General features: G+C 44.8%; 1 protein-coding gene across 2 annotated transcripts in view; it reads right to left on the minus strand.

Annotated features, from left to right (window-relative positions):
* Nucleotides 1-27,528, minus strand: part of EFCAB6 (EF-hand calcium binding domain 6) — a 1,227,964-nt gene that overhangs the window by 683,890 nt on the left and 516,546 nt on the right. For both annotated transcript variants that reach the window (XM_069628134.1, XM_069628133.1), the window contains one exon: nucleotides 7,285-7,455. In XM_069628134.1, coding sequence (XP_069484235.1) covers nucleotides 7,285-7,455 — 171 coding nt within the window. The remainder of the gene's footprint in view (nucleotides 1-7,284; nucleotides 7,456-27,528) is intronic.

The raw sequence follows: 27,528 nt of genomic DNA on the forward strand, positions 1-27,528 counted from the left end.
TGGCCCAATCAGTGTACTGGCCTGTTCAGTGCACTTCTGTCATTGCATCATGGGACTTGTAGTAGTTACACTTTGCTGTATATTATGTGCCCCAGGTGTGTGACGGTGATCCTGTGCGTCAGGTATGCCTATTTCTTACCCGTGAGCCAGGCGAGCTGTCCTCTGTCTCTGCATGAGCAATGGCAGGGTGCTTTTCCTCAGTTTCATGGCATCATGTGTGGCTCCAGGGTATGGAGCGCGGCAGTGGGTGATTGTGAGGTCTGTGTCACATGGCCTTTGCACATTCATTGATTGGTAGTGTTTCCTGTTCTTGTATGCCTGTTCAGTTGCCTTGGGGGGTACCAATGCCACATGTGTGCAGTCCAATGCCGCTATGGAATTGGTGAAATGGGCAATGTTGTTCAAACGTGACTTTGCTGCATGCACCTACGCCTGGGTGATGGGCATGCCTCATGTGCACATCCATGACTTGGTCCAGCACCTTAGCGAATGCAGGCTATGACAGCCTGTGCAGTGTACCCACTATGTGCTGCGATTCGTCCATGGCACAGATATGTAGGAGCAATGCCAACTTCAACAGGGGGGTGGGGGGAGTGGCAGTTCTGATTCCAATGACCCTCTGGAGATCGGCCTGGATCAGGGTGAGCAGGTCTGTGATGGTTGGGAGGTTCAAACGGTAGAGGGTCTCTGATTGTCTGACAGTCGGTGTACATGAGGGGTGGGGGGGACACGCAGTATGAGTGCCCTCCATGGCATGCTTCTCCTGCGCCTTTGTGGTGCCTGTCTCCTTCTCTACTGGGTCTTGCATGCTGCTGTAGTTGGATGTAGAGTAGGGGTTGTGAAGCCCATAATCGAAGTCTGCTTGTGGCTGCATGTTGGCTGGATGTGTGTTAGAGGAAGGTGTGGCCCTTGCCGATTTGCTGGAGCCAGGCTCTGTCTTGTTCGCATGTTATACATCACTTGCGCCGCTATACGATTTAGTCTGTCATGTGCGTGTTATTAATGCAAAAATCAAATCAAATGAAATATACTCCTCATGAGGTGATCTAGTGCCCATGCGCCTTGATTTCAATTACCTGTCTCCATATCCCCTTACCATTTTGGTGGAGGTATATGTGCTGTTTATTTGGCTGTATTTCCTCCAATTTTTGGAGGTTATTCTGTTGATTCCCAGCCTGTAATTTGGCGAAATAAGTTGATTTATTTTTTGGGAGGTATTTCAGCCGACAGGATTGGCCCTATGGCTAATTCTGCAAATTGTTGCAGGATTTACTGCTGGGGCTAATTCCGCCAGAGGTATTTCTGCTGGTGGAATTAACACCAACTTTCTGTCACTCAGAGTTTGGCAAAGTGGTGAAGTTGGCGGAAACGGAATTACCTCCAATTTTACCGCTTACAGCCATACTCCTAATGAGGCCCTTTGTCTTCCACACTAGAGCCAGAATGTGTGTGGCTACTTGAAACAGAGGGCTCGGCTTGCTGCAAGTTCACAGGACACCACGGGATGCTACAGAAGCACGCCCGCGTATCCAATATGGTGCCTGTCCCTTTTTAAATGCTCAGAACGGACCATTGACAGTTGAGATAGCAATTAAAAAGGATCTGCGTGATCCTTCTGTTACGGAAAAGTCTGTCACAGAAAAGTTTTCATGGGAAATGTAGGCACCACCAAAGGTGTGTACATTTCCTATGCGAACAAACATTGCACATCACTACATTACCCACACACCCACCCACAACACACCAACAACACACCCACAATACACCCCCCACCCACACCCTCAACACACCCCCACCCACACCCCCAACATAAACAAACCCTACTTACCTTTTCTTCAGGCTGTCTCCCTACTGCGCCAGTTCCCTTTCACTTCTGTGATCGGGAACCGGCGCCGCAGGGGCCTTTTCTTCTTCTTTTTTTCTTTTTTAACGGAAGGCTCCAGGGGTTTCCCCCGCTTGCACATCACTACATTATCCACACCCCCACCCACAACACATCAACAACACACCCACAATACACCCCCACCCACACCCTCAACACGCCCCCACCCACACCCCCAACATAAACAAACCCTGTCATACTGTACAGTATGGTGAGCGGGGAGTTGCGGGGGACACCCCTGCAGCCTTTTTTTTTTTTTTTTACTTACCTTCAATGCATGCTACCACCAAGGATTCAAACTTTTGGTGTTCGAACCTTTGGTGGTAGCATTTTTCAGACTTTTTGTGCATACAGACTTTTTTTTTGGTCCGTTCGTACAATTCCATCAAAAATCACCAAAAGGCAGCTAAAAATGAACTAAAGTTTTCAAAAGCCGCATTTTGAGAGAATAGATGAATCAGGGAAGGTAAAATAAGACCCACAATTTATGAACTAGTTCTGGGCTGACTTAATAAAACCCTTACCTAACCAGCGCTATAAAAGAAAGTGGAAAATGACGGTCAGAGCAAAAGGCGTGAAGGATGCCAATTGACTTTCATCTACTCCCTGAATACACTGGGAGCCTCTGAAATTCAGAAGAGAATTTACTATTTGCTGCACAACTACTCTGACGAGGGCATGGGAGATGTTTGACCAGGAGAGCTGGAGCTGTGTTGAGAAGACCTAGGGAAATAATTTGATACTAGAAGGAAGGACTGAGGGTTGGGGGGGGGGGGACTTAAGAATGTTGGGTTGAGAGAATCCAAGCCTGTGGAGAGGCCCGCCAAGGTCAAGGAAAGACCTGAGGGAAGCCTCAGAGAATCCAAGGTCATGGAGAGACTGAAGAAGGTTGAGGTGTTAAAGAAACAAGGGGCTGTGAGGAAGCGTAATTAATTGTGTATTAGTTCAGAGATCATGTAAAAGGTAGAACAGTGGTTAACCCCAAGAAGGGACTGACCAGCAAATACATTTATGTATGTTTTTACAATAGGGATGGATTTAAATGATAGGTTTATGGACACTTCTGTCGGCCAAACTAGTATAAATATTGTTGTAGATTATGGTAGGCCTGGAGGCAAAATGACTTATAAGAATAGTTTTGAGCTTTGTTGGCCATCATAGTTTGTACTTTGGTTGCTAGACTGGGACGTCTCTGGATGGACAGACATTTACAAAAATAGGTTAAAAACTGTTTATGTTTAACACTTTGAACACAGGGGGGTACAGGGAGGACCATATTTAGTTAATTCAACCTTAACAACAGTTTATTAAGGTGTTCCTTATTATTACTACAACAATTCCCTAGTACCTAAAGGTATTAAGACCTTCCCTTGTGAATTCAAATTGATGATTCTCAATGGAAGGTTGTGCTGTAAGTTGTCTGGGCCCCTCCTCCATGCTCAAAGGTATGTGTGTGACCTGATTATCTCAATGTTTGCACCCGACCCCCCTTCTCCCCCGTAGCCCTTCTTTCTCCTCCATGCTCCAATCCCGCAAGCTCCCCTTCTCCTTCCAGGAACTCGAAGCCTCACATGAACCTAAACACTATCCAGCTTAACCCGCCAACCTGCTACCAAACCGAGCACACCAGATGTTGTGAACTGCTCCAATCCCCCCATATTTGCCTTGGCACAAACTGTAACCATCACACAGCTGAAGTAGCCCTCAGCCCCACTGGTTGAGGCTTTTCTGGAGTGTACCCTCATGTTAGGTGTGTGGCGAGTATCCCGCTAGCCCATTGTTATCTCACTGTTTGTCCACCTCATCTAACCATCTTGTTTCTATGTTATGTGCAACCTTCTTACCCCTTGTATCATGTGTCCTGTAATTAACTAGCACCTAGATGCCTCTGGGCTTTGTGCTCTGCTACAAATAGAATACATACAATTTCCCGAAATCTCTACACAGTTGGCTTCTGAAATGCCCAACAAACTACCCTTGTCTAGAATTCAGCACTAAGCCTACTGAATTAGTTACTTAACTAAGTGTAGCTCCCAAATACTGGTGTCTTTTATAGATTTGCCAGGGGTTTCCAGCCTGACAGATGGGAATATTCTAAAGTATCTCTATTTATAGGATTTTTCTTTTCCTTGACTTCACAGTAAAATCCCTGCAGGCCCCTCAAACTTCCTCCTGAATGTACTTCTCTTATTCCCACTTGATGTTACCACCAACTCCCTCCTTACTCTCCTTCTTTCACCCCCCCAGCCACCGAACTCCCCCTTATATATTTCCTCACCACTGTCACCCTTGTTCTCCACCTCGCTTTTCCTCACCCTCCTCATGGCCACATCGCTTTAGCTTCCTTCGTCCTGCTCTACCTCAACCTCTTTCTCTTTCCACAGCAGATTTTTTCAAAAACAACAGCACCATTCTCAGAAGGCTCTTAAGTTATAGAGCAGATTCAACCTTTCCCCAGCCCCTGCCTGCTCTTTACGACGTTCAGGTGCGAGTCATTATGATCTAATTGGTTACACTGTCTGTTAATGGGGTCAAAATCCTCCAAAATGTCTTGGCCTTTCTCTTCCCCAGTCCTGTTTGTTTTGCTGCTGCCAGTCCTTTGGGTCTCTTAACCCCCAACCTCCAGGACCACCTGGGCCTCTTCTGCACCCTTCCCTTTCCTCTTTAGCACATCCTTCTGGGCCTCTCTCCCAGGTTCTAGGCTCTTGCTCTATGCAGGCTATAGGTACTTACTGTACCGTCGCCTGTACTCAGCGCTTCACCCATCTCCAGCCCCTTCTGTTCAACTCTCCAGCAGCTCTGGATGAGTGATTCATCTTACACCACCAACTGACTGAGCCCTTGTGTTTTATAGGACTTTGGCCCTGCTTTCTATCTTCAATAAGGGGACAAAAGTGTGCACACTTGGTACTGGGACTATGTGAGTATAGTTTGCTGAGCCTGAGCGGGTCTCGAGTGTCTGCTGGACCACAGCTTCAAGAAACATCTCCACTGTCTTGCAGTTCTTATTACACTTCCTCTTTTGGCCAATGGTATCAGACTGACTGGTGTGGTGAGTACCACTCCTGAAACTGACATCAGGTTCTGAAGTGGGACTTGGGGCTGACTAGTTCCTCTCATTGGGCGGTCCTCTTTCTGGTTTTCACACTATGGTCCTGGCCTTGGGCTGGAGTGCCTTAGCCTATCTGTTCTTAACTGTATGAAAGTGGATGCCTTGTGTGAGGACTGGCTGACTAAGATTTTCTGGCAAAGATCACGTCTGTCTCTTTCTCTTGGTAGATTTATGGGTGGTTTCTGCACCCACAAGAGGAGAGCTGAGCATGCAGGCGATGTCGGCTCTGCAGTACCATCGCTCTTCATTTCCCTTAAAGAGGCAGGAGCATCTATGGGTACATTGTAATGAGCTACTGCCTTACACGCATGTCATGGGGGGGATAGCCAGGCGATCCTTCTGATTCCACCCCTGGATCCAACACTATGTCACCTGTGGTAGTATGCGATCTGCTGGATGACCTCAACGTCCACTATTTTGGTCAGGCAGGAGACTTTGTCACAGTGCGCAAATAAGGTGGGTTCAGAATATAAGTGTGCACAATATTCACATACAATATCCATGGAATACAAATAAGCAAAATAAGCACAGACAATAGGCTCGGATTATGCATACATCTACCCAAGTACACACAAGTAACCTGATTCATAAATACTGACAAGAGTTGACAAAGCCAATGTTTTTTTCGCTGCTGTGTGTTGAGAACATTTTATGAGTTCATGCTTACTGAGACACATAGGCAGATGGGGTATGTGTCGAGGGGGAAGCAGTGAGTGGAGAGAGGGTTGAGAAGTGGTTTATGAATGACTGAATCTCAAGGCTGATGAATGATGAGAGCGAAGGCTGATGTCTGAATGAATGATTATGAGGAGAGATGAATGAGTAAGGGTATGTTGCTGGAGGGATGAATGAAGGACTGAGGTTGAATTAATTAGTTAAAGTTTAAGGGCATATGATAAAAACATGCGTACAATCAGATTTAGGACAGGGGAAAATCTGTAGGAACAAATGTAACTTGCTGAAATATTTTTCCCTGTCTCTGGTTCACCTTCCCCAAACTTTGACACCACTTTAAGGTAAAAACGTAGAAAACAAATCCCTTTTTCTTGAGACCAGGTCCATGTGCCTGTGCAACAAGTGGTACACACAGATTGAGCATGACGCATGTGTAATTATTTTGAATTACCAGGCATTCATAAGTTTGCAGATGACCACAGACCATTTGCATCTACCACACTTTGCATCCAGAAATGGAAATATTTGTAAATCTGGTCCAACATGTTTGCATAATCTAACCTAGACCTTTCATCTAGACTCGCGTTACCAACATTCTGACCTCTCTTTGTAGCAGAACTGAAGTGTTGGTCATCATTGAATAACGGGAATGCATTTTCTGATGTAAGTGGGAGAGAGGTTAATAGCATTTACTAGAACTATTTATTGCCACTGCACTTGCCCAAGCCCCGGTCATAACAGGTAAAGAGTTCACAGGCAACAGAATGGAACGGTTCGTATCAGATCACAGGAGTAATTAAAACACAAATACTGCACTCCAGAATGTGGTGTGTATATAGAGAAATGCGTGGCTCTAGGTAAAACATTACTAGGAGCTCATGTTCCATAGAGGCGTAAAGTTAATGGAAGGCGTAAAAGCCTTGTGTAAGTCTTTAACCCCTTCCGTTAACGTCACGCCCCATTTTCAATCATTTGTATGGTAGAGAGGAGGCGTGGAACGCAACTTGCATGTCCACCATTTTCCTTCTTCTCCGTCATTCAAATGCTCCAGCATTTGCGCCGACATGGATTTTCATGCCTGAGCAAATGCTGGAGATCCCTATTGAGTCTGCCTGCTTTATGCACCAGCATAAAGCAGGAGGACACCATGGACACCATGGGGATCCATTGTCAATGCTGCCTGTCAATCTTGCATAGCAAGCAGCATTTACAATTACAATAAAACGCTACCTGTCATGCGAACATGTCAGGCAGCGTTTAATCACTTTGCACAACAGAGTGCAGAAGGGCAGGGCAAAAGGTGGCATATACGCTTATGGGCCGCCTTTTGCCCTGCACATTTGCACTCCACTTTGCAAATGATGCAAATTTGGCGAAAGGGGGTCTGGCTGCGCCTGTGTACAAACGTACCAGGTCTCTGCCATCAAATTAGGGATAGGAGCAAAAAAAGCTCCTACTGTGTTTTGCAAACCTTTTTAGCACCACGAATACATCAATCACTAAATTTGCTAGACAATTTCTTTCCGTTAGAACGTACACATTTGACTCCAATTTAAACATTGATTCACAAATCCCCGTGAGTGCTTGGTTTCAGTGAGAAACAAAACACAAGTACCCATCAGAGGTATCTGGTTGTCTCATTCCTCCGCTCCGCAGATGTTCCTTTGTTGATTGTGTGTGAGTAGTGGATGTGTCCCCATCTGGATTTAAAATCACTCCCACGTTCTTCAAAAAATCCATATAATTAATCCCATCAGAGTAATAATCACAACACCCACTGCATAACCTAAAAAACATGAAATATGGCAAGATTAGAGCTTGGATACAAACACCATGCTGTGCATTTATGTCTTCATCAAGTAACCCTGAAGAATGGCACTGATTTTCAACAAGTTTTGCAAAATGCATAGGAAACAAAGATTATGGAACATCAAAAAGTATACTTTACCAGCTACATTCTTTTTTCTCTTTTTTTTAATACTCTTTATTTATACTTTAAAAAAAAATACATTGCACACAGAAGAACAAAAACAACAAGTAAGGCCCTTACAATCCAAGTAATAATCATGACAAAAGTAACTAAAAACAGGAACAATAAAAAATACCAGCTACATTCCAAATGAAGCAAAAATATATTTGAATCAAGAGCAGGTCCTGAAGATGGTATCTGGTCAATCCATTGACAACCAAAGCATCGACAGCCATACCATCAAATTATATGCAACAAAATTCCATTCCATTGAATAGCCATTTCGTTGTATATAATTCGATGGATCCATCGAAATTAGTGGGGTTAGGGTTGGGACTAGGATTAGATTAGGGTTAGGGTCGGGGCTAGGGTGGGTTAGATTAAGGGTTACATTAGGGTTAGGGTTGGGGGTTAAGGTTGGGGCTAGGGTTAGATTAAGGGTTACATTAGGGTTAGGGTTGGGGCTAGGGTTAGATTAAGGGTTACATTAGGGTTAGGGTTGGGGTTAGGGTTAGGGCTAGGGTTAGATTAAGGGTTAGATTAGGGTAAGGATTGGGGCTAGGGATTGGGTTAGGGTTGGGGCTAGGGTTAGATTAAGGGTTACATTAGGGTTAGGGTTGGGGCTAGGGTTAGATTAAGGGTTACGTTAGGGTTAGGGTTGGGGTTCGGGGGGTGAGGGTGGGGGGTTGCGGGGGACCCCCCCCCCCCAAATGTACAAAAAAATTTAAAATGTTACAAGGAGCTGGCCAGTGCCGAAATTTCAGCACTGGACAGCTCCATGTAACGATTTAAAGTTACAAAAAAGGATTTAAATGCCATCTTTTACATGTAAAAATGCATTTCCATTGAAACCAGTCCATTTACATTTTCGATGGACTTGTTTAGATGGAAAGACACTTTTACATGTAAAAGATAGCCTGTCGATGCCTTGTCATTCGATCCTTTTTATTAGATGCTTTGGTTTGTCGTTTTTTTTTCGATGTAATCACTATAAACCGCTGAAGACATATGGCTTATGAGTGACACAACTGAAATAGAATATAGAACTCTAGAAACTGTCCGCAAATAAGGACACCAAACGGACCTGGTCGTTCCATTTTGATGCTCATTACACTCTCTGAAAACCATTCTCGATCTCTGGCCTTTTCTCAAATCACCACCATTGAGAATATCCCATGACTCCTTTATTTATGTTACTTTTTGATGCACCACCGCTGCCCGTCTAATATCCACTAACACAATAGTAAAAACAGTAACTAATCAAACAATAAAGGTCCTACTAGGCCTTGTGGCATTCGTACGAGCAAGTGCAGGGTAGAGAGAAGGTGGGGTAGGAAAAAGGTAGGGCAAGTGCACTACTTTAGGGGGGCACCTCCCACATCTTAGCACTGTAATAACAGTACAAGCAAAAGAAAAATGTATAGACCACACTGGAATCGGGGGTGAACATTCAATTGTGGCATACTAGCATATGCCTTGATATGAGGAATAATACATGAAAAATGGTGTGCTCCCAAAGTTCAACAAGAATAATAGGAAAGGAGTACAGATATGTCAAAATAAATACCTGAAAATGGCTAAAAGTACTATATGAGTGCTAAGACGCACGAAGATCAAGAAACCTATGTGGAGTTTCTAAAAAAAATAAGTGCAGGCTCTCAGTTCTGGAGACTGTTATCTCATGTTGTATTATAAAAAGTACATTTTACCTCTATCAGAAGGATGAGGCTCAGGGCCACGTATCAACAGACGCTAATGACCCTGAAGAAAAGATTTGTAAAAGGACAAGAAGCTAGAATCTTACCACGAGGATGGGATAAAGATGCAAGTGTTTCAGAAATGAATATTTTTTTTTTTGATGTAGGCCCTTGGGCGGTAAACCTACCTGATTCGGTACGAGTTGGGCTCGGTAGAGAGCCTGCCTCATGCCTTGTATATATAGTGTATCTGTGGTAATGGCTATAGAAATCGAGGACAGACACCCTCGTATTGTTTGTCAAATGTTTACATGGTGGCCGCAGGAACTCTGATAGGCACAAACAACGGACTTGTGTTTAAGTACCAGTCTTGGGAGGAAAGCTCAGGGGCAACATGCTCAACTTGAAAGCAAGACGACACGGAGAACCACAGGTTCGATCCCCAGGTTCGCGCTTAGAAACCTCTGGGTATTAAGCGCGTTATAAATAACCTATCATATCATACCATGAGTGCACGAAGGAGTGCCTGATCCGTTATGAATTGTTTTTTTAAACGCATAAGCATCTTTAACAATGGATGTGTTGTACCAGTTTGGTAAGAAAACAGGAGTGTAATAATTCACAGCTGAGGTGATCGGAGAATAGTTATCTGAGTGCGCGCTTCGGTTCCAGTTCATCTCTGAAAGCACGGCGAGTCAGCTGTTCATGCGCGCGTTCCGTTGTAACGAATCGAAGCAAGGAGTGAGTAAAAGTCTATCTGAATGTAGAGGCAACATTTAGTTTAATAAGGAGAAGTCCATTAAGATACAATCTTTAAAGATGAAAGTAAGATGGAACTTTGAGGCAGTGTGTTGAGAGACTGTATTGCAACTAAGAAACCATTCTAAAAATAATATAACAAATTTATTGTGAATGCAAAAGTAATCAGAGAAAGTCTATTATTGTTTTAAGGTAAAGCAAAAGTCAAGAGGAGTTGAGTAAAGTTTGCAAGCAACAGTTAAGGAGTATGTTAAAGCAATGTTTTTCAGGAGTATCAGTAGTATCATTGAAGAGTACCTCAGTTACAAGTTGGCAAGCAAAGTTTAAAGAACTGCTGCATCTTAAAAGATTGCCTCTTGGCATTTAGCAATGGCAGACAGGTAAAGGAGGAGTAGGAAGTAAAGTATATATTATACTCAAAAGCAAGGGAGTGTTGAGTCTAATGTAAATCGATATGTGTTATTTTCAGGGTTTGCAGTGTTCCGAGTCGTCAGGAAAGTTGAAGGGAACCAGAAGAATCCTATCCGTTTGTTATTTTCTCCATTCCCCTTTCCCCCTGCCTGGTCAACTCAATAGTTGTTTCAATTAACTGTTGGGTGTGCTGGATTGGTGGATTTGGTGGGCAATTCGTCTGCTCCTGTAGGATTTCGGCGCTGGGACCTGATAGGATACTTTCCTTTTGCTATTTGTTTTTCCACCCTCGTGTCAAGGTTGTGTTACCTCTTCTGCACCCAAATTACTTTGTTTATCACCATTTGATCATATTGGCTCTGAAGCAAGGTGTGCACTTATACTACTTGCTACATGCCTAGAAAGGATGTAGGCAAATGTGTGTACAGAATGATGCCCTTTATCAATATCCAGTGCATGTTCTGTGATGTGTTAGGGACGTGCAGGAGGCCCTAATTTGCACATGTTTGGACATCAGTATGAAATCACAGAAAATAATGTTGCAGAAAATGACATGAGGCTTTAATACTTGATGGTATAATGGAAAGCCACAAATATAGCCCGGGGCACAAATACGTATGCTGAATAATCTAGGTTACATCCTTATTTAGTTGAAAAGAAAGTATGTGTTGGGTTATTTTGAGGAATTGTGGCAACATTTGAGATACTTTTATTTTTAGGGGGGTTGAATTCATAGCCATATAAAAAGGCTCAAAATCGGCTAGAATTACTCAAAGTAGCACCTGCCCACTGACAAATACTTTAATTTGCAAAAAAAGATGTAACATACATGTTTGGGTGTCTGTGTATATTTCATTCAAATCCTACATTCGTGGGAGGGGAAAGGAATGTGGGGGCACAAATCGAGACACCGAAAAATCCATGTTATACCATTCTAAATAAAACCTGTGATAGAGGCCAAGGGCTATGTCGAAGAATTGTGGCCAGTCTTGAGAAGTGAATCGTTAGCCACAAAATGGTCTTCAATTCCTCAGAATCACCCCTGATCCCAGCCAAATATTTTTATTTTATTTTGTTACAAACAAAACTATGTAACATAGAATGTGCAGTGTTTTTAAATAAGGCAAGGGGACAGGAGAGGAAGCAAGGGGATGGGAGAAAACCTAACAGAATACTGGGCTAGGGAGGGGTAGGGCCCTTCTCATATTGTATGCCTAGCCCCCTCTCCAGCCACCTCTTCACCCCCAGCTACCTTCCTCCCATGCTTGCGCACGCTAAGGTACCACTGGGAGTTTTAAAAAAATTGTATTTTTCAGTTTAAACCCAGGAGGCACCTTTTTCTCCCAGTGGTGTTTTTCCAGGCTTTATCGGATTCTACTGAAAACCGGGAAGCCTACGAATGAGCAAGAGCTCAGTTCTAAGAGAAACTCTGCCAATTATTTGTTGAACTGCCCTTTCCACAAACAGTGGCACTTTTCATTTACAGAACGACAGAAATATGCTTCTTAATTTAAACACGTGCTACACTTCTTAATATTATAAAGGTGTCATATACAAGCAGTGCTCCAGATATGATTTTGAAGTTGGAGTATTTTACTTCCTATGTTTTAAAATTGGGCCCGAAAGGATTTTATACGGAGTAAAAATGTAAGTCCTATTCCCAATGCAGTATTTTGTAAGCAAGAAAAAAAAAAATCACTGCAAACCGGAAATGGTTTCGCAATAATAATTCCTTTGCACCTACTTATTCATACACATTAAAAAATACAGGTTGACTTCTTCCACTTCCACAGTAACAATAGTAGTTTCTTCCTGTGGCACCACTTGCCCCAGTGGACAAACATGTGCATGGAGCGGTGTGGGTGAAAGCAGGGGCACATGGTCCTACCCGTCTCTTCCCCATCATTTGATGGGAGCAATTTTTACTACCTAGTTTAATTTTTGGGGTGTATTTTACTATTTTTAGGGAATAGTAGTGGCTGATACACCCCTTATCTTTAGAGCTGTGCCCAATACAGTATGGGTTTGCAGTTTATGTACACGTGGAGCGGCAATTAGACTTATGGCTTGGTTGGTTGAAGGGGTCTATGGACTCTCTTGCTAACCTGGACAGAGAGTCTCAATATTTATATTGAATTGCCCAGGATAGGTTCAAATAATCGTTCCAGGGATCAAACAGCACAGGTTTGGAACTCATTTCCATGTAAAAGCCATTTTTGTTTTTTACAAAATGCTAATAATAATTAGCTGAGCTGAGAGCCAGGCCAGCCCCTCTTCCCCAACTATTTTCAACTGCTTTTTTATTTTATTTCCTTTAAGGTTTAGGTTTGGGTTGCATGGGGGTGAGGGAGCCTCACTGGTCTGGCAATATGGACCTCCTGCAGAGAGTATGATACTGCCTCTGGCCTCTTGCAAGGGGTTTACACATTTTCCCCATGGCCGATTTCAGTCCACTCGGAAGGGAAAATGTCAGTAGGTCCTGAGTAAGGCACCAAGGGTTGATGGCTATACCTAAGATGCCACTCTATGAAACAAATAAACTCCGACTTTGATGCGCCTTGTGATCCCCTCCTCCCCCTGTCCATCCTCATTTAAGGGATCCGTGTTTTGAAGAGAACACGAGGGGAGTTGTTGAGCTTTGCAATTCAGCCACTGAACTTGCTGCACCTGCCATACATGCAATGCTCAAAACACAGGCCCAGAGTTGAGCTGCAAGCTGATGGAGATTTTTGGTGCTGAATAATCCTTTACTGAAATCCAGCGATGGCTCATCGCTGTTGGGATTTTTCTCCCACGGGTCATCTGTCATCTACTACCACACCAGTGAGAAAGTGCACCAATGGAAGTGGACACTTAAAGCATCAGGACAAGGGAGTGTTTTTCTGTATATTATAGCAGGTGGGGCTGCTGTGGAGTGTTGTACTGCTTAATGTAGGATGTTTGGGCCCATAGATGCCAACCACCCCTACAGTATTTACAGTAGGAGGGTAGTCTCCTAATTTGTGCTGTCTGCCTCATGTCTCCCTCCAAAATATCAGTCACCCCATGCAAGTCAATGGTCACATTTAGTTCTCGCAGTTACCCTCCTAAAACCTCAACAATACATGTGTAACTAAAATGTGTGCACATTACATTTTTGCTATAATGGTAGGTGCTTGAGTAGGATAGTTAATGCTCCGATTAAGGAAGATTATGAGCTAACCATAACCCAGCTCAAATCTGTGCCTGCGGCTTTGCTTCTGCGCTGAAATGCTCGCAGCTTCATCTGCCATGCTTGTTTAGCTCTCAGTTGAAATGGCAAACTTCAATGTGAGCTAGAATCTAACAGTTACACTGGGCCGTGGGGAGTTGTGGAGGATTGAGTCTGTTGTGCTTTTGTTAAATGTTTGTACAGTACACATAGATTACTATAGTGTGCTTGCCAACATGATCTATTCCATTCGATTCTGTTAACGGTTATCCAGTGCTGGCATTTGCTTTTGCATTTTGGGGACTTGGAGTCCTGGTTTCATAATGGCAAAATTGTAACTTGGGTGGAAGGGCTGTAACGTGAGGGGGTAAAAAAAAGCAGGCTTCCATTTTTGCAGTGTTTGCATGCTCAGTTTGTGTGTTGATGGTCCTGTAATAGTGTGTTTCTATTACATTATAGGCTATCGCCTAGGATCTGCATTGACAACTAGAAAAAGCATGTGCTGCATGCAAAGCAGTTATTTGAGACAGGTGAAGTCTTCAACAACATCTTTTTCATAGGGAAGATTTTCGTTGTGCTGGATAGGATCAACCAGAGGGGGTTTGGGAAGAGTGGGCTCCTCCTAAATCAGAGCCGAAGAATCTAGTAAAAGTCAATGGGCCTCACTCATTACACGGAAGGCGGTAAGGGATTATCGGCACCGATAAGGTCACCTGTGCCGGTAATCCCTTTGCGCCCTACTACGAGGTCCCTCAGAGGGTCCCGTCCTTAACGCCTGGTCTGACCAGGCGTTAAGGAAGGGACCCGCTGAGGGACTTCAGAGCAAATAACGGTACCGCAAATTGCGGTACCGTTATTAGCTCCTTCCCCATTCCCATTGAGCCCTCTGGGGGCTCAAATGGGAATGGTATTTGGGAATGGTATAATGGGAATGACCCGGTAAGTCCCCATACCGCCTGCCCGGACCCGGTACCCGGTAGGGGAGTAGCCATGCCGCTAATAGCGCCATGGTTACCTCCTACCGTGTAATGAGGCCCAATGTCTCAGGGGCATCTACAAGAATGGGCCAGGCCCCGTTGTGGTCATAATGAACAAGACCTTCTTCAAGAAGGGCACTATGTGTGGGGTACTGGTCCTGTATGTGAGTAAACACATTCCCCACAGGAGCACTCCATCCATTATTCCTGGCTATCGTCATCAAATCCTTCCTGCAAGGAGCATTTCTCACTACTCTAAAAACCAGATAATACTCCTGCTCCTAAATAAACAACACTGGGTTTCGATGACCTCAGCATCTAGCACCTCATCATACACCTTCCCTTCCTTGCCAAGATTCTCAAAAGAGCTGATGCCATTCAACTTCAAGCACACATCGACTCCAACAACCTCCAAAGCCTTCCAATCATCTTCCACCCAAATGCAGCACAGGCACTCCTTGATCTCTCTGTAGCCTTCAACACAGTAGATCATCAAGCCCTCAATCACCTACTACATAATGGCATGGGGATTGGTGAGATTGGCCTGCATTGTTTCACCTAATCCCTAAAATAGCACCATCTGTTCCTCCAGATGGATACCTCAAGATCACCTCTCTACCGGTCACCTGTAGAGTGCCATAATAATCCATCCCCTCACCTTTGATTTCAAAACTATAGATGGAGCCTCTGGAATCCATCCTTTCCAGCCACAACATGCCCCAATAAACAGATAATATACAACTGTACCTCAAAACCACTTCCATCAAAGACATCCAGCAGCTCAGGGCCTGCCTCACCAAGCATGGATGTCCAGCGCATTCCGCAAACTAGACCCCACAAAATTTAAAGGAAATGCACAGTGCAAATGTGGATCATACCTTCAGTAACTAGAACTATGCCAGGACTGGTCTGGAGAACTGACTTTGGTAGAGAGCAGAGGCAAATGGGGGATGAAAAGCAACAAAAGTAGACATGCAGAATGAGTGAGTAGGGAGGTCAGAAGACACAAAGATGGACATAAGGACTTTAATAACTTTACAGAGCTTTAGAAATTCAGCAAAAGGGGCCAAAAAGGAAGACAACATGTCTGACCAATGGAACATCTCTAGACATACAAACAACACGCAAGGCCAATCAAAGAGGGGGAAGAGCGAGTGGCCTTTAGTGAGGACTATTTAAAGCTGGAGGAGAAAGATGGAAAGTGAGGGAGTTTCAATAGAGATGAAGAAATTACTGAGCCCTGGTAATGTTGTTTCTATTGGATGTTCCTCCCACGTATTCCTCATCTTTGAAATACTGATAACCTGCTTGCAGTCTTGGAATATATTTCTACAGCAGAGGGCGCTGTGCTGCATCGAGTCGATGTTTCTCGACAGTATCCATCCTGGTGCTCGGAAAGGATGTCGATGATGGTATAAATAGAATGCACTGTGCCCGTTGCCTCAGTTCTAGTTTTTCCCTCTTTCTGCATAGCTGACTTGAGGATTGTGAAAACCTGCATGGGTGTTGAAAGATAGAAGTGTGTAGAAGGAACATTACCAGGGGTGAGTAATTTGTTCTTCTAATGGACTGTGTCCTCTCATGGATTCCACATCTTTGATAGACTCCCATAGCAGTTTCATAGAAGGTGGTACCATTGGATTTATCTTTCTGGTTTATATTGTGTAAAACAGCTTTCCCAACCCTAGCTTCCTGACATGACAAGCTGTCCAGACAGTAATGTTTTGAAAAGGTGTGTTTCGAAGACCAAGTTGCAGCATTACAGATGTCCTGCACTGGTACACCTCTTTGCACAGCCGAAGTGGTTGCCACTCCTCTTTTGGAATGTGCCCTTAGATTTTAAGGGACATCTTTTCCAGCTATAGACTAACATTCTAAAATACACAGAATGATCCAACACAACAAAGTTTGTTTAGTCACAGCCTGTCCTAGTCTATATCCAGTATAACCCACAAAGAGTTGATCATCTTGCCTGATATTTGCCAATCTGAAAATATAAAAACTTAGAGCCCCTTTACAGTCAAGTCTATGCAACCTCTCTTCCTCCTTGGAAGGATGAGGAGGTGGGTAAAATGCAGGCAAGTGTGAAGGCATCACAAAGCAGACACAGACAACAGATCAAAGTTTGGTCCATAAACATTTATTCACTAAAAATGCAGGATGGCAAAAGGCCGAACTTGCCCTATAATAAGGTGGGATTCCCTACCAAAAGGGAACTAAGGATAATCTGTGTCAGGAAGTCCAAATCAAATGTCTGTCTATGTCAGAATCTATACTTGTCCTCACAACTAAATGTATATAATGTGTAGGGATGTCAGCATCAATATAAGTAGTGTTCAAATAAGAGTTCAGACCTGTTTCTAGCTCTTGGCTGGTAATCAGGTTTCCCTTCACCAGGTTCAAGACAGTTCACAAGATAGAAGGGTTCCCTATCCCAAGAGTTCAAGTCTTTCAGTTTTCCAAAACACAATCATTGGGATACTTCACACCTCTTCTGATATGGTTACCTTTCACCAGTTCATATAATCAGTTCAATCCCTTGATTTCAGATCAGCAAAGCTATTCAAACACAGGCTTCTTTGTAGATGCTTTAATTGGCTTTTCCACAGAGGGGTGTACTCGGTCTAGGCACAGTTGTCGGACCACACGGTCCACCCATTATAGGTCACCACCGGTACACCTGGCGTGCTTCCTTTTCACCAACACGACGCTACTGCCTCAGCTTGAAAATGGTGTTTGAGTCACTCACACATTACAGCCTTTTGAGGTTGTATCGTGGCTCATCTGGCCACCATGCACTTGTTGCACTTTCTTGTATTTTCCTGGCGCCTACTAATTTATGTTACACGTCATTCAGTTTCGTAGATTCTCTTGGTTTTTGCCAATGCTTGTTCACCAATGTCTCTTGTAGCTCTTGCCAATGCTTGTTTTCCCATAGCATACAATTCATTGCATTCTTTTGGCTCTTGCCAATGCTTGTTCAGCAATGCTTTTGTGGCTCTTGCCATCTTGCAGTGCTCGTTTTCTTATATCATACAATTCCTTGAATTCTCGTGGCTCTTGCCAATACTTGTGTTCTCATATCATACAGTTCCTTGTATCAGTAAGTTTCCCAAACTTGCTTTCACCCAGATCGGTATTCACAAATGCTTATTCTCATTTTCATTTGGTTTGGTATTCAAAGAAATAATTGCTTTCATTCAACTCTGTGTTCATTGCGTGCTCGCCTGCCAACCCAGTGTCCCCCCTGTTTAGGTTGACTCACCGGTCAGAACTTATGGCGTCTTCCTGAGGCCTCCCAGCGGCTCTCCGTGACTTCGCTGATGCTTCTCCTGCAGTCCGGGCCTCATGTGACTGCTTTGCCTGGTCACGCTGGTTCTCCTCTCGCAGTCTGCCACCGGCCTCCCTTGTCTTTCAGCGTGGTTTCCTGCTGCATACCCTCTGCATTCTTCAAAGGGTCTTCAGTGCTCTGCTTACCAGAAAGCTTTCTCGGAAGGGTCAGCTTTCGCCAAGCAGTCCGCAGCCCTGCTTCCACAGCCGACTCAATTTGCACAATACTTCTAGCTTTTAAAGTCCCAGCCACCATGATTGATCCAAAAAGAACTAAACCGCTCACTGTTGAAACAGGAGTCCTCATTACTCTTGCTGGTCTCTTCATCCCAATACACAACTCGTATTTCTTGGGGAATGTTCTAAGCGAATAACAGGGGAATGATTGACATTAGCCTATAAAGGCTAGAGGGCTGGAAGACTCATTGTGACAGTGTCAGAATGCACCAAAGTATCAACTGAAAAGGATACAATATTCAAAAGGATACAGGAGGTAGGGTCTTCCGGATCCCTGTTCACCCGACTTGATAGTCGTGAAGTCAACAAAGACCTTCCAAATGATACAACCCTCTGGCTGATAAAACAGGCAGAGCGATGGATCACTGGAAAGGGCGTGGGTAAGGTATAGTAATCCAGCCTAGGACAAATTAAAGTATCATGAATAACTGCTCCAACCTGAGTATGATGAGTTAGATAATGACAGGAATGATCACACTGACCTGTATCTCTGGGTAGAACAATCCAGGAGTCTCTTGATGGATTTGAAATGAAGAACAAAACGACAGGGAAGGGAAAATTAGTAAGGGAGACTTATCCCGGACGGAACGAGGCTCACGCTAGATACGGGTTGAATTCACCACAGGATAGCGTCCAAAGTTCAGTTCAAAGTCACTTCCAATAATCCTTGAAAGGCTTCCTTCCCACTTAGGGATCAATCCTTCTGTTAATTCCACAGATGCAGGAGTTAGAAGAAAATAGCGTTTGAAGACAACGTGAGCGTGTGGATTTACACGCGGGCAGGAATCGCGCAGCCTTGGCCAGCCGCACTTGAAGACGAAGAGCGCGTGTGGATGTTACACGCGGGCAGGATTTACGCAGCCTTGGCCAGCCGCGTATGAAGACAAAGAGCGCGTGTGGCTTTTACACGCGGGCAGGATTCACGCAGCCTGGGCCGGCCGCACTTGAAGACGAAGAGCGCGTGTGGTTTTACACGCGGGCAGGATTCACGCAGCCTGGGCCGGCCGCACTTGAAGACGAAGAGCGCGTGTGGATTTTACACGCGGGCAGGATTCACATAGCCTTGGCCAGCCGCGTATGAAGACAAAGAGCGCGTGTGGATTTTACACGCGGGCAGGATTCACGCAGCCTTGGCCAGCCGCGTATGAAGACAAAGAGCGCGTGTGGATTTTACACGCGGGCAGGATTCACGCAGCCTTGGCCAGCCGCGTATGAAGACAAAGAGCGCGTGTGGATTATCACGCGAAGGGATAGCTCCAGGAATCAGCGTGTGGCGGAACACACGCTATCGAAGGCCCAAAAGTAGCTGTAGGAATATACCAGGATGTAGATCAGAGGTTCAGCTACACGACGCCAATAGAGACGATCAGAAGCAGCGAGTGAAGTTTCTACGCTGCTTAAATACGTGATATCGTAGTTCACGTGACGAAGCAAAAGTCACGTGAAGTTAGCGACGTGAAAAGTGTAAACGTCGTTTTCCTGGTAACGTATCGAATAGCCTCCATTTGGAGTAGAACGGTCTAGCTGTTCTACGAGCGTAGCGTCCAGCATGCATGACAGACAGGGAAATGGGGGATACAGAGTCTCACCCAAGGGTGCCTCATCCCTACTCCTCAAGTCTCCTCCACCGAGGTGATCCTCCCTCGCATATCTACCCACAGGGTCAGGATTCAAGAACAGTGGCCTTTCCCTGGCCACCCGAGAGGAGGATATCCCAGGGAAAAGAAGTGAGGACGCCCTCAGATTCCTCACAGAAGGTAATTTCTTGTGTCAGGATGGAATTCGGACACCACCTCTGAAAGGATGGAGGAACGAACCCTCAAACCTACCTTCCCCTTGGAAAATAAAGTTAAAGGGGGTAACATGATAGAGTTTGTAGCTCACTTACTCTGCGAGCAGAAATGATGGCTACTAGAAAGATTGTTTTGAAGGTTAATAACCTGAAAGGACAGGAATTGAGAGGTTCAAACGGGGATCCCATCAGAAATATTAGTACCAAGTGTACTTGGCAAGTCGGGACTATGAAAGGGACCAATGGGAAAATATTTGTCAGTCCCTTCAGGAACTGAATCACAATGGGTATTTTAAAAGAAGCATTGCTCTGGCGTGCATTTAAAGATGGATACTCTGCCAGGTAACCCTTGGCAGTAGCCAGCTGTAGCCCCATGTGTTGTCCTCTTTGGGTAGCCTGACCTCTGCCACTTTGACCAAAGGAATAGTAGAAGTGAAAAGACTGCCCTCTCCAAGCTTGGGTACGCAGATGCTGCTGCTTCTGCTGTGACTGATGAATGTCAGCTCCTAAGGATTTCCGAGCCACTTATGAAGCCTGAAGGTTCTCTAAACTCTTGTCAGCCTTTCCTCCAAAAAGGTTGGACCCATCCAAGGGCATGCCTAGAAGCCTTGACTGGACATCAGGAGCACATTCAGATTTGTGTAGCTATGCAAACCTCCTGATGACTGCAATTGAGCCCATACAGCATCCAAGGCAGTCTAATGCATCAAGCCCTGATTGGAGAGCTTGGCATGCTGCCTCTTTACCATCACTACTAATAATGGTGCTAAAGCCATCCCTCATCCCTCCTCCAGGAATATTAGCAGCTGCTTGTTAAAATACATTCCACAGAGTGAATGGACTCTACCAATATTCACATCTCTTCAGCTTCAGTTAATTGGGATCCTGCCAGAACGCCATAGTCAAAGAGGAATGACACACCCTTTTGCTTATGATGACGTACATAAAACCATGAGGAACTTGGAATCGGGGAGAGAGAATCCTACTTTGCCAACGAGCAAGATGCATCAATGGCTTGGAGTGCCATGCTTCGAGCAGAAAACACCCTTTCTGCTAGCATATCATATTATTTGTCATCGCTATTAGGTGGGATGGATGGATAAGCAGCTGCCTTAGAAGTGGAGGTAGCCGCCTGTACCACCAAACTCGCTGCAGTAGGGTGTCTGGAGAGAAATTCAGGATAAATAGATGATGCCCTATAATAAAGTCAAAAGTTGGAGCTGAGGTCGAGGTTGATGGCTTTGACATCAAGTCCTTCCATAATGAAGTTATTCAAGCCTTTGACTTAGATGCAACCCCCCCTTCTGCAGTCGACACTGTTGACGCTACTCCAGTTGGTATCTCAGAGGTCTTCTCTTTTGTGAGTGTGGGTCTAAGCTTTTGTCTCTTACCTGCCAGCTTTTTAAGGCATGGTTTCAGCTCTGTCAAGGGACCAGGGAGGGGCGCCTTTCGAATAGACAGCCATCATTTTCTCACAGCACTTTTCCCAATGTGCTGCACAGGCAGACTTACCTCTTGTCGGGCGAGGAGTCCAAAGACAAAAAATGATGGTGTTTCTTTTTCATGAGGACAAGGAAGGTAAATGATGTAAATCGCTACTAGACCTCGACGGCTTTGAGTTTTTGGACTGTTTTTTTAAGGCCTCTCAGGTGATATGTCCACTGCAGCACTTCTGCTTCAGAAGATTTCCTCTTCGTAGGGGTAGAGGATTCAAATTTTGAAACTGCCCAACCCCGGGCAAGTTTCTTCTTTCTCCCTTTCAAGGCCTTGTTAGTCATTGACTGACAGAATCCGCACTCGATAACTTCCTGCTGCTTACGGAGGCCTCAGAGGCATATTCTGTGCAAATGTATCATCGACATCTTCAAGTCACAGTTTGCACACATTTTAAAACTGGTATTTGGAGTAGACGTACTTCTCAGAAATGAATACGTAGAAAAATCGCTGAGGTGAGTCGAATCGTTTCGAGAGCATGCAGAAAAACAGAACTGAGGCAACTGGAGCAGTGCGTGCTATTAATAACATCATCGACATCACTTCCGTGCACGGGGATGGATACCATCAAGGGACATAGAATTGATGCTGCGCAGAGCCCTCTGCTGTCAAAAAGGTTTCTGAGACTGCACGCAGGATATTGATATTTATTTATTTTATTTTTGTATTTGTTAAGCGCCTAGCAGCCCAGAGGCATTGAGGCGCTGTTTCAAGAAGGTGTCTTAGTTACAAGATGTGGGAGGCAATGCAAGGGTTACAGGTGTCATATGCCTTACAAGTTGGCAGGACGATCATGGACATAAAAAAGAATACATGTAGTAAAGTACAGTGTAGTGATCTTACACAAACAGCATGGTTTTGATTGCTTTTCTAAAGACCAAGTGGGTCTCAATGCCTCTGATAGTGGGAGGTAGCAGGTTCCAGTTGGTAGCTGCTATAACTGGGAAGCTAGATCCACCTGCTCGAATCATAAGGCTTTTGGAAATGGCTAGACGGTTGGTGTGACTAGATCTGGTGGGTCTGTTTTAGGGGGGCGCAGAGAATCTTTGCGAGAGGTGGCGAGGTGCTGTGTCATGGCGAGATTTGTGGGTAAGTGCCAGGGACTTAAAGAGGATACGTTCTTTGACGGGTAGCCAATGGACAGATTTCCTGGTGGCCGAGATGTGGTCTCTCCTTGAGACCTCAGTGGCTGCTCTCAGGGCATTGTTTTGCACAGTTTGAAGTTTCCTGATGTTCTTTGCTGATGTGCCTAGTAGGAGCGCATTGCAATAGTCTATGCGAGATCCTATGATTGCTCTATCAACGATGAGGGATCTGTCGGAGGATACATTCCAGTAGAAATGAATGTTATAGAGCACAGCTCTTGTGGAATAAACCAAGGAGGATAAACAGCAATTAGAAGGCAAAGAGGTTCAAGGAGGAACAGATGGGGCTAAACTTTGAATCTGCACTGAGCCAAAGGAGCTAGCGAACAGACCAGCTTTGAGACTGTTGGATTCAAGGGACATATGTCTATAGTACAGCTATGGCAAGGTCCAAGGAGTTTGTTTTGTTTGAGAATCCTGACAAGGGCTACAAAGTTTGCTCCAGTGAAGAGGTTTTGGCCTCCCTTGGTAATAGTGGGAAGGGCACTGTATCCCTTCAAAAGGGTGACAATGTCACAATATCCCTTAAAGGACAGAGAAGACAGAGGGGTCCCTTATCAGTGGAACAGCACTATATCCCATGCAGGTGGCAAGAACAGCATCACAACCCGTGAAATAGTGGAAAGTGCACCGTGGCCTCATTATGAGCTTGACTGTGCAGGAAAAGTGCCATTAATTAAATTGCCACTGGAAAACTGAAGAATTATCTCAGGCAGCATTAAGGTCTGTGACAGTTCCTCCAAATCCCTCATTGATCCCTTCAGACTGCAAGTAAAGGTAAATCCACCAGACTGAGGTGTGGTAACAGTAAACAGGTTTGGCCGTATTTCCACTGGAAAGGCTGCCAAAGTCATACTAAATGCCTATACCCCTTAAAGTGAAAAGGGGCACCAAAACCCCTTTTATTTAGGGCATTTTATGACACTCAAAGAACTTGATTCAAGAAGTGTGACGTTTGTTCTTTATTGCCACAGTGCTCAGAAAACAGTATAACAAATAATTTAGTCTTTGGGATAACCAAAACTCAGTCTCTCACCCTCTCTTCTCAGGGTGGTCACCGCTCCTTTGCCAACTGCCTAGATGCAGCTTTCCTGGGTCCCAGAACCACGGCCGCTGTGACAAATCTGGACTATTTATCCCTTCTGCACAGAGGGGAGCCACCCCCTTTGAGGCTAGAAAGATGACGTTATCTGCCTGCAAGGGGTATCAGAAAGACTGTTAAGCCTGTTTTGGATTCACCAAATAGTGACATTTCTTCAATCTTTTTGGTTTTAGGTAATGTTGGATCTTGCCTGAACTCCACATTCAAAGAAGAGCAACACACCCCTTTTATTTCTGATGCTGGTTTGGACTCTACCAATATTCACATCTCTTCAGCTTCAGTTAATTGGGATCCTGCCAGAACGCCATAGTCAAAGAGGAATGACACACCCTTTTGCTTATGATGACGTACATAAAACCATGAGGAACTTGGAATCGGGGAGAGAGAATCCTACACAGAGGCGAGCCATGCAAGACCGCAGAGCCACGCTAAAGGTAAGAGCAAGCAGTAGCGTGGAGAGCAAATAAATTGCTCGCAAGATGCCAGAAGGCTGGTGTCCTGACCGGCAAAGAAGCCAAGATTGAGAAAGAGATGGACATGGTAAAGTGAACTTCTTGCCTGGTGGCACGACCACACAGAAGCCGTGGTGGGCCTGGTGCCCGTTAACTTCCTCAGAGGCCAGACTGCAGCGGAGAGCCCGGATCCCAAAGCTCCAGATGAGAAGTGCATTAGCTGCTTAGCCGAGCAGCGGAAGGGAAGCAAACGCTCACGAAGAGGTAACACCATTAAGGGGGGCACCGACATCTTGGACCCACACTCCCCGCACTTCTTAAAGCCCGGACGCGGGGTTGAAGACGAAGTGGAAGACATCGCCGAAATTCACAAACGAACAGGTTTGAAGAACCAGAAAGAACAGAACTCCAAAGAGTCGAGGCTTAGAACCAAGAAACACGAAGCAACACGTTCGCGGAAAAAACGGAACTGAGGCTACAGGCGTCGTGCGTCCTACTTATCACATCGGAAGACGTCGGACGTCGGAGGAGGTCCTCGACGTCGGCGTATCGACATCATCGACGCAGGACGCAGACGCCGGAAAAGTTTCCGAAGCAGCACAGCTGTGGTGATTACCTGTCATAGATATGGAATACGTCGGAGGACCCAATCCCCTCGAAACATGGGTTATTCGAGCCAGATAAACTCGAGTGAGCAGACGCCATACCGAAGCCGAGATAAGACAAGCCTATCAGATGGCCAGAGGGCTTCGGAGCACCCTGAGAAACTGAGGTTATGAAAGCCACGACAACCCAAACAGGCAGACACCCCACTGATACAGATAGAAAGTAAGCCTGTAGGAGGGCCAGGGCTTTAGGAAGTCCAAGACCAATGAAATTTAACAAACAGAACTGGAGAGAGAGAACCTGGAGGGTTCCAGGCCTTAAGTATAAAACAAGAACATTATCAAGCATTGTATTAGGAAACCCTTTTCTACCTGTAGAGAAAAAATTGTATGGAATAGAGATTTGACACACAGAAGCTCCAGAAAGGTTGGGAACTGTGTTGTGGGACACTGACAAACTTTTAAAATCTCTTGGATAAGAGATGCAAGTGATTGGGCAGGCAGAAGCCAAGGACAGAGGCTATTGCTCCGGCCTCCTTTTTTGTGAGATTCTTTTCCTACGTGGTAGGGCCAGTTAGCTAATAGGATTTGGACTAAGGACTTTTTCCTTGGACTTTGACAAGGACCTTTACTTTTAGTTGGTTAGGCAGGGAACTTCCCTCATAGCAGTCATGCTAGATAGGCATTTTCTTTTTATTTAAATAGACATCCAATTAACATGGCACATTTTAGCCTGAGTTCGTCTTCTGGTTCACCACACCACCCCAAAAAAGAGTGTCCACTATGTCCAAGTTCAGGTCAGCACCACTGCATCTCCTCCACCAACTTAAAGTAGTACTAAAGCATCTGAAGAGTTTGACATTGGAGCCAAGAGTTTCCACGGTCACTCTCTAGATCCCAGGTCCCTGCTCACCCTCTAGGTGGTACCTTGGGTCCTCTTGCTTCTAGGCTCCTCACTTTACTGATCTCAGTGCATGGATCATGTGCCTTCTAACGACACTTTCACCTGCCTTGGGCCAACCTGGCCTTTTTGTACTTTACTCCTCTTGCACTTGTTACTGCATCCTCTCTCTGTTACCACCTAATCCAACTCTTTACCATCCCCTCTCCCCTCTGAGTTCTTCTGCTTTTTCGCCTCCCGCAGCTTCCACTACTCCACAGTCTGTGTAATACTTTCAAAAATCCTCCATAGTAGCCACAACCTGCTTCAACAACCGATACTGCTGGACTGGGCTTCCTGCTTGATATAGGGAGATTGCCCCTCCCCTAGGTGGAACTCTGGAACCGCAAGTGCAGGCCCTTAGCCAAAGTCTTTGTGGGCTGTGATTGGCTGTTGCTCCAAGATTCCTGATGGCCTGACTGTTAATGTAAGCTACTTGGTGATGCAGACTAAGGGAGATTCACCACATACCCCCCCTGAGCCCATCATCCATTGGGTTAGGGAGGCCCCCAGCTGCCAGAGCTGCACTTTTAGCAGTGCATACAGCCAGGCATGGGACCTTGTCCCACCATGGATCTGAAAGAGGTTTACTAGGCACAATCCTCTTGATGTGGATTACAAACAGCAAGCTGAAAGCTATATGCCTGTGAAGAGGACAGCTGGAAAGGCATAGCTGGGCACGGTATCCGTTTGACTGTGACATTAAGGTAAGAAACAGATTGATATTACATCATTGAGACTGGTTTGTGTGTAGATAACCTGGGAGAGATCTGTATCCAAAGATGAAAAAGAATAACCCTGATCCTTTAGGATTTTATTTTATTTATTTATTTGCATTTGTTAAGCACACTTGCAGCCATAAGGCATCTGATTTGACTCATACTTGCAATGTTGATTTAGGCCAATCCCAAGGAAGGCATCATTGTCCTGTTGTAGATAAATCTGTAGACTCTAAAGTTGTTTATCGTAAACAACTAAGTTTGATCTTTACTTTTAGAGTCTTGCGTTTTGTCTATCTCCCACCATGGAAATCCTATGCATATGGGAGAAGGGGCCAGGATATACCAACAATGGTGTCAAAATCCTGCTTTTTACTCAAATTAATTTGGCATCGAATTCACCTTAATACAAATAGGCCAGTCATCATTTTGCTGGTTCGTTTTACGGCTGAACTGCACAAACCGCACCCTGGGATTTCCCAAAAGTCTCCTGAGAAGTGTTATCAGAGGGAACACACAATACATATACTTTGCCCATTATTCTGGCAACCAGTAAGACATAGTAACCATTTGAAGGACTTATGAAAAGCTCAATGAGTTATCTACGGCAAGTGGGTGAATATTATCTAGAAGACGATCAGTTCTCATGAACAAAGGCAGACACTTATGCACAACAAGGTTTATGTATCCTGGTACCAACAAAATACATTAAGAAGTCTCCTTCTTTGCCATTACGTTGACTAAACTGTTGGGGCGACCTACCCCATAGAATCTGATCCTTGAATGCTATCTCTTCTGCAAAAGTGCCCAAACCTGGATATTTCCCAGAAGAGCCAGAGTCTAGAAGCCTATGGAATTTAAAGAAAAATATTCAGCCCATAGCTCTGAAATGGTGATACTAAGACAAAGAAATCCACAAAATGAACAGGCCAAACAAAGAAAACTACCCACACTGAACAATAGAGGAGACGCATGAGAAAAAACATGTTTGCCCAGGTGACAAGGTTTAAAGGGTTTTACCAGTGAATGTATCAAATAAT

The sequence above is a fragment of the Ambystoma mexicanum genome, chromosome 12 (assembly GCF_040938575.1).
Source record: "Ambystoma mexicanum isolate Mex_15411 chromosome 12, UKY_AmexF1_1, whole genome shotgun sequence".
Lineage (NCBI taxonomy): Eukaryota > Metazoa > Chordata > Amphibia > Caudata > Ambystomatidae > Ambystoma > Ambystoma mexicanum.